The sequence below is a fragment of the Chenopodium quinoa genome, unplaced genomic scaffold (assembly GCF_001683475.1).
Source record: "Chenopodium quinoa cultivar QQ74 unplaced genomic scaffold, ASM168347v1, whole genome shotgun sequence".
NCBI classification, from domain to species: domain Eukaryota; kingdom Viridiplantae; phylum Streptophyta; class Magnoliopsida; order Caryophyllales; family Amaranthaceae; genus Chenopodium; species Chenopodium quinoa.
Genome location: NW_018744301.1, coordinates 1,284,626 through 1,294,009, shown reverse-complemented (window position 1 = coordinate 1,294,009; position 9,384 = coordinate 1,284,626). Strand labels below are relative to the sequence as shown.

General features: G+C 35.7%; 2 protein-coding genes across 3 annotated transcripts; both read right to left on the bottom strand.

Moving 5' to 3' along the window:
• Positions 1 to 1,764: 1,764 nt before the first annotated feature.
• LOC110695593 lies at positions 1,765 to 4,757 on the bottom strand. 2 transcript variants are annotated; one of them, XM_021872806.1, is made up of 5 exons: positions 4,390 to 4,757; positions 4,182 to 4,308; positions 3,795 to 4,079; positions 2,363 to 2,464; positions 1,765 to 2,269 (listed from the first exon to the last, which is right to left on the bottom strand). In XM_021872806.1, the coding sequence occupies exons 1-4, from the start codon at positions 4,659 to 4,661 to the stop codon at positions 2,363 to 2,365; spliced, it is 786 nt and encodes a 261-aa protein (XP_021728498.1). In that variant the 5' UTR covers positions 4,662 to 4,757; the 3' UTR covers positions 1,765 to 2,269. The 2 variants fall into 2 exon arrangements, with proteins under 2 accessions (XP_021728498.1, XP_021728499.1); XM_021872807.1 differs by lacking the exon at positions 1,765 to 2,269 and having other exon boundaries at positions 2,289 to 2,464.
• On the bottom strand, positions 4,743 to 7,677 carry LOC110695577. Its single transcript, XM_021872791.1, has 6 exons — positions 7,149 to 7,677; positions 6,560 to 7,072; positions 5,856 to 6,063; positions 5,681 to 5,780; positions 5,003 to 5,573; positions 4,743 to 4,747 (listed from the first exon to the last, which is right to left on the bottom strand). The coding sequence occupies exons 1-6, from the start codon at positions 7,675 to 7,677 to the stop codon at positions 4,743 to 4,745; spliced, it is 1,926 nt and encodes a 641-aa protein (XP_021728483.1).
• Between the last annotated feature and the right edge of the window lie 1,707 nt (positions 7,678 to 9,384).

The following is a 9,384-nucleotide window of genomic DNA, read 5'->3' as shown; positions in this document are numbered from 1 at the left end:
GAGTAGCCATAAATTTGATCTTTTTCCGGTTCCTTCGTGGAACTTATGATACGCTCACTAAGGGGAGATATGAGATTAGTTGGGGGAACACGGTAAGATCGTTTGGGATGAAAGTGGAGTGTGACAACTAGTTCCTATGTTTAGCATATTTATGTTTCAATCAACCTTAGGTATCTTATAACGTGCATACCATTATTTACTTTAGAAAGGTTGTTATTCATTTGAACTATAGTCACTTTGTAAAGTCCATTTCACAAAGTTTTTTATAGAAATCATTGTCGTTTTTCATTATTTGCTCTTTATTCTTGTATTTTGCCTCATTTTTCCTTCTTTTGTTTGTTTAATAAGAGTTATAGGTTATCTCTAGGAAACCTTTACGAGAGCATCACTCGTCCTCTAGAGCGATCTAGGGGTTTAAATGTCTTTTCTTTTGTTGCTAAAATTGACCGTGATTCCTACGAAAGTTAGTTAGTGTATATTCTCACCTCTTTCTTTTTCTTTTCTTCTTTTGAATAAGCCCTTCTTTTTCCGTTTTAGCCTTTGTTTTGCTCGGGACGAGCAAAAGTCTAGCTTGGGGGAATTTGATGAGTGTCATTTATGGCACTTATAGGGTAGTATTTTAGGATGATTTCATCTCCTTTTTATGCTTTCTTATCTTATTTTTGGTCCTTTTTCCTTTAATTCCTTTCTTTCTTTCCTTGTGTTTTTCGTGTTTTCTTCGTGTTTTCCTTTTATTTGGTTCTTTTTTCCCTTTTATTCCTTTCCGTTGTTTGTTCTTGTAGGTACCTAAGATTTGTCTTTGCAAGGGGATCAAAATGGGCTATATTGACTAAGCAAGGAGGAAGTAATCGGCTTGGAGAGGGCTCAGAGAGGGCTTGGAGAGGGCATCAAGCCCTGCCATTTTGCCGCGGGCGCGGGTACTGAAGGTCGCGGGCGCGGGCTCGTATGCACCAAATTGGCAGATTTCGACCAGGAACTCTCCGCGGGCTCCCCGCGGGCGCGGGTAGTCTGGAGAGCCCGCTCCGTACCAGAGAGACCGCGGCCCTCTGATCACCCTTTGGGAGCAGGGGATTAGCCGCGCTTTTGCCGCGGGCGCGGGTGTTGGCAACAACTAAAATTTGTTTCTACACACAATAATTTTGTTGCTAACTTGACTTGGCAACAAATTGGAAACAAAAATTACTAGTTGCTAAAAGGCCTGTTGCCATGTGGTTTTGGCTACCACTTTTTTAAAAAAAAGCGTTGCTACATTGCATCAATTTATATGTGGTTGCCACAATTGTTGCTATGTCTTGCGTATTCGTTGTCAACTCTAGCAACAATTTTCTAAGTATTGTTGCTACTATTGGTAACGGATTTATGATATTGGCTGCTAATATTGGCAACAAATTTCTAACTATTGTTGCTTATATTGGTAACGGATTTATAATATTGGTTGCTAACAATGAACGTAATATAAATAAGGGTTGCTAGTAATGGCAACAAATTGTTGATATTGGTTCCTGAAAATGGCAACAAAATTATCCCTTTAGTTCTTAACTATTACAATGATATTAGCAACCAAACCATTTTAATTGGTTGCCAAATCTAGCAACAAAATATTATTATTATTATTATTATTATTATTATTATTATTATTATTATTATTATTATTATTATTTTCTATTTTGGTACAACAATTAAAGCAAATAACAAATATTATATTAAAAATAAAATCCAAAGCCAATAAAACAAAAATCATATCTTTAAAATACTTGTACATGAAAGGCTAAACAAAAAGATAATATAGATAAAATAGGCAACGTTAAAAATAAACAACCAAATATATGCTTGTTTACTACTTAGTAAATTATATAGTTTGTAGATAATGAAAATCTATAATTCAGCGAAGCACTGCATTTTGGGTTAGGAATTGAACTTGTTCTTGAATAGCCTTCATAGCAGCTACTGTTTCATTAAGCTTATCTGTTGTTTTATTCAGCTTTGTAGTAGCTTCAACAAGACTTGCCTTTGTCTCTTCAAGTTCTTTTGCTTGTTCTACATTTTTCATATTGAGTTCTTGAACATGGTTTTGCAAATTAGTCACCAACTCATTTCAGGCCTTCGAACTAGGTTCATTCCTTGGTTTCACATAATAATTGTCAATAGCACTTCCGAGACCATATATTCTTCCATTTTTCCATCCACCTAAGGCTTCCAAAAGTACCTCGTCCTCCGTTTTAGGATCTTCACTCTCTAAATTAGAGGCTTTCTTTTTCTGAAAATCAACCTATAAAATAATTAAACAAATGAGGTTAGTATTAGTACTCTCTTATATTCTACACAAGCATAATAACATTCTATTACAAACTTCAATACTTACCTAAACTTTTTGTGTCGTCTCATCCACAAAACCTTTATTCTCTTTAACATGACATTTGCAATACAACTCGGCTGCAGTAGGCACACGTTGTAGTTGTTTCTCCTACTCGTGTCAAGAAAAAAAAAACTCAATTTACCGCAGAAACAGCCTACTAGATGAATTAATTAACCATTGCCGCAGCATTGCAACAATGACAGCGGCAACAACACTACAGCAGCAGCACTGTCGTAGTATTTCAGTAGCAATGTCGTAGTATTGCAGCAGCACTGCCGCAGCATAACAGCACTGCCGCAGCACTACAGCACTGCCGCAGCACTACAGCAGTAGCACTGCCGTAGTATTGCAGCAGCACTGTCGCAGCACAACAGCACTGCCGCAGCACTACAGCAGCACAGCCGCACTGCCACAGCACAGCAGCAGCACTGCCGCAGCAGCACTGCCACAGCACAGCAGCACTGCAACAGCACAGCAGCAACACTGCCGCAGCACTGCAGGAGCACTGTCACTACAACACTGCAGCACTGCCGCATCACAGCAGCAGCAACTGCAGCACTGCCGCAGCATGCAGTAGACTCAGCCCTCAAGCAGACAGCAACAACAATAAACACAACAAACAGGGAAAAATAGCAGGAGAAGGTTAAGAGATTTTGATTGATGATTAAAATAGAAAATAACAACTACAAGATTAATACTACCAATAAAGCTAGAGTCTTGGAGAATCTACTGCTACTACTACTAGACTACAATGAACATTAAAATTGGCATAACAACTCTCTCTCCTTCCCTCCCTTAAATATCAAGCACTCTCACTCAATTTTTGGATGCCCTCTCATAATACAAAACATACTACTTATACTAGAATGATCAAAGTGACCTTAAAGCTTAACATGTGATACTAGACTAAATTAGAATAACATAAATAAGCACAAAGAAACTAGCTTGCTTAATTTTCTTCCTTCCTTCATTCTTAATTAGATTTGTTTTCTACTCAATTAGAATTATCTTGAGGGAGAGGATTGTTCCCTGCTGTTGCTCCTTCTTGACCATGACCGCAGCACAACAGCAACAGCACATCCGCAGCACAGCAGCAGCACCGCCGAAGCAGAGCAGCAGCAGCAACCCTTTGTGACTACCTTATTAAATATTCAACATTCCCAAATGGGCTAACAAATGATTTGGATAAGTAAGGTAAAAAAAGACGGATCCATTATTTCCCGCTAATCAGATCATTCATACCAACAATTGATAGAATACACTACTACTAATTTGGGGATCACAATCCTTTTGTGAATAACTAATGGTTCACTTTTATTCTATCCAAGTCCCTTCTCTACATATGAAATCATTGGTTTCCCAAATTAACCTAACGAGAAATCAACATTACTAATAAAATTAAAATATCAAGTTTTAAATCATTCGGTAAATGACATACCAATTCAATCTTAGTTTGTTCGGTTGATTTAGATCCTTGGCAATGGATTGGCATTTCTTTCCCAGGCCTCTTTCTATTTAACGAATATTGGGTAGACTTCTTTTTGAAGGTATCAGTTGCTCTAATTGCTGCAAGTCGTTTCCTAATGCTTGGGTGACACCATTTAGCGCGATAACCTTTTGTTGTGAACATCTTACTCACCACATTAGAAAGGAGTCTACAACATTTTTGTTGCCATCCTTTCTTTACCATTTTTGCCAACGAAGGATCCCAAGAGAACTTAGCCTTTTGAGCAATGATGCACCACTTGTAAGTGAAATATAATTTATTAAAGGAAAAATTGACTTTGATTTGTTAAAAATTATCATGTTTCATAATGAAAAATACCTTAAAGGCTTTCCACCAAATTGCTTTTGCTTCTTTCAGAACCTTGGCCCAGTTAATCCATGGCCCCATAAAATAAGTCTTATATGAAGTTTCAACAACTTCATCCACAACTTCACAAGAATGAAACCTGTTTCATAAACACTGAAATTAGAAACAGCAAATAAATGTATAAATATAGCAATTCAATTTATTAACTAAGGTTACTCACCATAGTCCCTCTGTTTTGTGCAATACTTGAGAAGCATCTGGATTACCCGTGTCATTAGGAAACTCTACTTCCTCTTCATTTTCATTATAGCCAGAACCATCTGCATCATCATTTTCCATCTCCTCTTGATCCCTATATAGTTCTTCCATATGAGAATTATCATTCATTTCACCATGTGATGGTGTTTGTTCAGAAGAAAGTTGTGATGAAACATTAGGTTGACGCCTAATGATTGGACCCCTCCCATTAAAGCCACCTCTGGTTAGAACCATTTTTGTGTATCTGCACACTATAAAATGAGAAAAGGTAAGGTAATATAGGCACTATAAGAGTTAAAGTTTATAACTAAAAAACTATACTAAAGAAGTAAAATTAACTATATGATATAAATTTCATATAAAATAAACTTTAATTATCAAAATTACAATAACAAGAAATTAAAGTCATTAAAAATATTTGAAAATTAAGATAAACCAAAGAAAAAAGTAAAATGTAAAATATCTAATCTAACATAAACTATTTTCTTCATCTTCCTCTTCATCATCATCATCATCTTCCTCTAATTCCTCCTCCTCCTCCTCCTCCCCCTCTTCCACTTCCTCATATTCATTACAAGACAGCTCTTGGGCTTCTTCCTCACCTACTTCAAATTCAGATAACAAAGGAGGATTTTCAATTGAAACGACTTGGAATGCATTAGGCTCAACGGGCGCATCAATAACTCCTCTTGCCTTAATGTTGAAAACAAACCACCACTGATTTCTTTCATTACTACTACTACTAGGACAAGGAGCATAATATACTTGTTCGGCTTGATATGCCAGTACGAACGGATCATACTTTGGATATCTTTTTGAATGGTTCACCTCAACAAGATTATACTTATCATGTATCCTAATACCAGGTCCAACATCAAACCACTCACACTTAAACAACACCGTTGTATAACGCTTTCTTGCTCCAACATAAGTTAACTCTATTATTTCTTGTAGAATTCCATAATAATCACTTCCTTGGACACTTTTCACACATATACCATAATTCATAGTTGACTTATTTTTTCCATGAGAATAAGTATGAAAATGATAGCCATTGATGTGATAGTGATTAAATTTTCGAACTCTTGTCAGTGGTCCAAACGCTAACGAGCAAACAATGTCATTTTTGATGCCCTTTTCCAATACCTATATTAATCAAACGTTCAAAAAGTCATTACAGTCATATCTAACATGTTAAAATCACTAGTTAATCATATATCTATTTAGTATTTTATATGAGTTAAGTGACTTACATAATCTTTGAACCAATCAGGATATTTGTCTTCATATTTTATCCAAACTTCATATGAACTTTGGCATCTATGTCCTCTAATCATTTGTTCTTCAAACAAACTGTTAATTATATTAGTATATAAACATATAGATATGTTACGAGCAACATGTTATAGTACTTTTACCAAAAGTTACCTTTCATATTGCTGTAGAGTTTCACAATTACTTAGAACATATCGGTGAGCAACTTTGTAATCTTTTTCAACAAGGTAACCTAGTTGACCTTCTGACGAACTATGTCCATAAGTTGAAGAAAACATCTCAGGTAAGTCAGGATTATTGTTCAATTCACTTTCAGCATGTGCACCCAATCCTAAATCCTTCACCTTAGAGTCAACCTCCTCTTCAAAATAAAGGGAGCAAAAATTTGTTACCTCCTCGAGTAGGTAGGCATTACAAATTGAGGCTTCCACTCGCGCTTTATTACCCACTTTCCTCTTTAAATGGTATAAAAACCTATAAAAAAATGCTACGTATCTTCAAATTAATTTTTTTAAAAAAAAGTAAAAGATGAATTTTATATAATTACGTCTCAAAAGGGTACATCCACCTATATTGAACCGGCCCACCAATCTTTGCTTCATAAGGCAAATGAATAGGAAGATGCTCCATACTATTAAAAAAACCAGGCGGAAATATTCTCTCTAATTTGCAAATAATTTCAGGAATATTTTCTTCTAAGCGCACCATGTCAGTAATTTTCAAGGTGGTAGAGCAAAGATCTCTGAAAAATTGGCTCAACTCAGTAATAACATTCCACACATTTAAGGGTAACAAGTCTTTAAATATCGCTGGCAGCAATCGTTGCATAAAAACATGACAATCATGACTTTTCATACCGAATAGCTTACACTCCTTTAAATCAACACGTCTACCTAAATTAGAAGCATATCCATCAGGAAACTTTAATTTCTTCACCCATTCATAAATAAGTTTCCTTTTCTCTTTAGGAAACACAAAAGGAGCATTCGGTTTTAAAGTCCGTTTTTCCCCTTTACTATTAACAACATCTTGCGCCTCTAATTTTCGTCGTTTACAATACTCCCCCAAGTCTCTTCTTGCTTTCACATTGTCTTTAGTTTTACCCTTAACATCCATTACAGTGTGAAACACATTATCAAATACTTTTTTTTCAATGTGCATGACATCAAGATTGTGGCGTATCAAGAGTTTGCTCCAATATGGAAGCTCCCAAAAGACACTTTGCTTTGTCCAATGGTGGAACTCTCCATATCCTTCTGGCTCGTTACCATCACCCCTTATTTTCTCAACAGTTTTTGGAAATAAAGATACTCGATTCCAAATGTCCTCACCACTCATTCGTGGTGGTGGGGAAACATTCTCAACTCTGTCTTTAAAAAAAAGCACTCTTATTTTTTCGAAAAGTATGATCATGGGGTAAAAACTGACGATGACAGTCAAACCAACTTTGTTTCCCACCATTTTTAAGAGTGAAAGCCTTAGTGTTTTCCATACAATATGGGCAAGCTAATCTACCCGCCGTGGTCCATCCTAAAAGCATGCCATAAGCCGGAAAATCACTGATAGTCCAAAGCAATGCAGCCTTCAATTGAAAATTTTGTTTTTGAGAGATGTCGTAAGTTGGTAACCCAACCTCCCATAATTGCTTTAACTCTTCGATAAGAGGTTGCAAGTACACATCGAGATTCCCTTTAGGATTCTTCGGACCTGGAATTATTAGACTTAGAAACATAAAAGGTTTCTTCATGTACAATTCAGGTGGAAGATTATAAGGAGTTAAAATGACGGGCCAACAAGAATATTGTCTTCCTGTCTTTCCAAATGGTGAAAATCCGTCGGTACAAAGACCTAGTCGGACATTTCTAGGCTCGGCAGCAAAAGAAGGGTACTCTTCATCTAGGTGTTTCCACGCCTCTCCATCACTTGGATGAGACATAAGGCCATGAACTCGAGGATTATCTTTATGCCACCTCATCTGCTCCGCGGTAGATCTTGTTGCATATAATCTTTGTAACCGCGGACCTATTGGGAGCTAAATAAGAGAACTATGAGGAGAATTATTGCCACTTTCTCTTAGTGTCTTATAACGACTTCCTTTGCAATATAGACATTCTTTGAGATCTTTATGTTCCTTCCAGAATAACATACATCCATTTGGATATACATGAATCTTTTGGTGTGGATGTTCTAGCCCTTCAAGCAATTTCTTAGTTTTGTAAAAACTATTTGTCATCTTGTTTTCATTTGGCACATGTCTTTCATTAAGGAAGCAACACCATCTATAGCTTTATGTGGAATATTATACTCGCACTTGATGTTTGCCATCCTTGCAGCAGCAGACAATACAGACAACTTGCAGCCATCATACAATGGCTCTTCGGCTGCCTTCAACATGTCAAAGAACTTCTTGTAACTAGCATGTGGCTCTTCTTTAATATTTTCTAAATCGCCTTCTAGTCCAAAGGCATCTAATACCATGTTTCTGTATGGGTTCAATGCATCCTCGGTGGATATGGAGTTGCTACTTTGGGATTCTCTTTGGAAGTGTAGTTCACCATGAAAAACCCATTGGAAATAGTTAGGCAAAAAACCATGCCTATAGAGATGCTCCTTAATGGTATCAAGATCTTGATAAGGAATATTTAGACACTTTGCACATGGACATTTCATCACACCATCTATCACGACATTGTCTTGTGTGGTAGCAAATGTAATAAATTCATTGACCTTTTCAGCAAAGGTTGGACTAAGGAATTTTCCTTCCAACCGTTTATACATCCATGCTCGATCCTCCCTCATTATATTGCAATTTCACTAAAAAATTAATGATACAAAAAGCATAGACAAAGTAAGTAAAGCACTAAGACGAATGACATTCTTTTAGGTCATTTAACTATTTAAGGTCATCAAAATAAAAATTATTGTTACCAATTAACATCATATATACCTTTTCAGCATGATATATACCTTTTCAACATGATATATATCATAAGCACTAAGACGAATGAATTTTTTCAAAATGAAAATTATCGAATCCAAAAAAAATGTTCGATCCATCTCTAAGATCTATTTTAATTCCATTTTGTTGTTACCAATTAACATCATATATACCTTTTCAGCATGATATGTCAAAACCAAAATAAAAATGTGACTTATTATTTAGATATGGAGGCTGCAATTAATTTTACTAGAATTTAGTTTAATTGAAAAATGTGATTTATTATTTAAATACGAAGGTCATACTTGATTTTACTAGGTTTTATGCCGAATGTTGCTAATACTTTGGCACAATATATACCAAACCCAATATATAGTGGACTTATATGAAGAGAAAATAAAAATTAAAACTAGAAGTCTAGAATGTCATATTAACATTTTGTCAACAACGACACCTATATCCAAGTCTGAGCAACATATCCTTCTGCAAATCAAAACTAATTTCCCAATTAAATGAACCAAGTAATATACAATTAATTTGCTAATATGAGTGTGACACCAAGCTGACCTAAATAACATGAGTGTGACACCCAGCTTACCTAAATAACATATCCTTCTACACATCAAAACTAATTTCCCAATTAAACTTTAAGATAACATAGCATAAATAAAGTAAAATCACACTAATATGCTCTTATACTTTGCTCAAAATGCTAAGAAACCCAAAACAAGAATTAGAAATAAA

Coding starts and splice junctions, on each gene's coding strand:
- LOC110695577 (XM_021872791.1), bottom strand. CDS start 7,677: ATGAGGTGGCATAAAGATAATCCTCGAGTTCATGGCCTTATGTCTCAT. Junction 6,064..6,559: donor AAAGGAGTGTAAGCTATTCG/GTATGAAAAGTC, acceptor TTTATTTTGAAG/AGGAGGTTGACTCTAAGGTG. Junction 5,574..5,680: donor CTGATTGGTTCAAAGATTAT/GTAAGTCACTTA, acceptor TGATTAATATAG/GTATTGGAAAAGGGCATCAA.
- LOC110695593 (XM_021872806.1), bottom strand. CDS start 4,661: ATGGTTCTAACCAGAGGTGGCTTTAATGGGAGGGGTCCAATCATTAGG. Junction 4,309..4,389: donor CACAAAACAGAGGGACTATG/GTGAGTAACCTT, acceptor TTTATGAAACAG/GTTTCATTCTTGTGAAGTTG. Junction 2,465..3,794: donor AACAAACTAAGATTGAATTG/GTATGTCATTTA, acceptor TGACACGAGTAG/GAGAAACAACTACAACGTGT.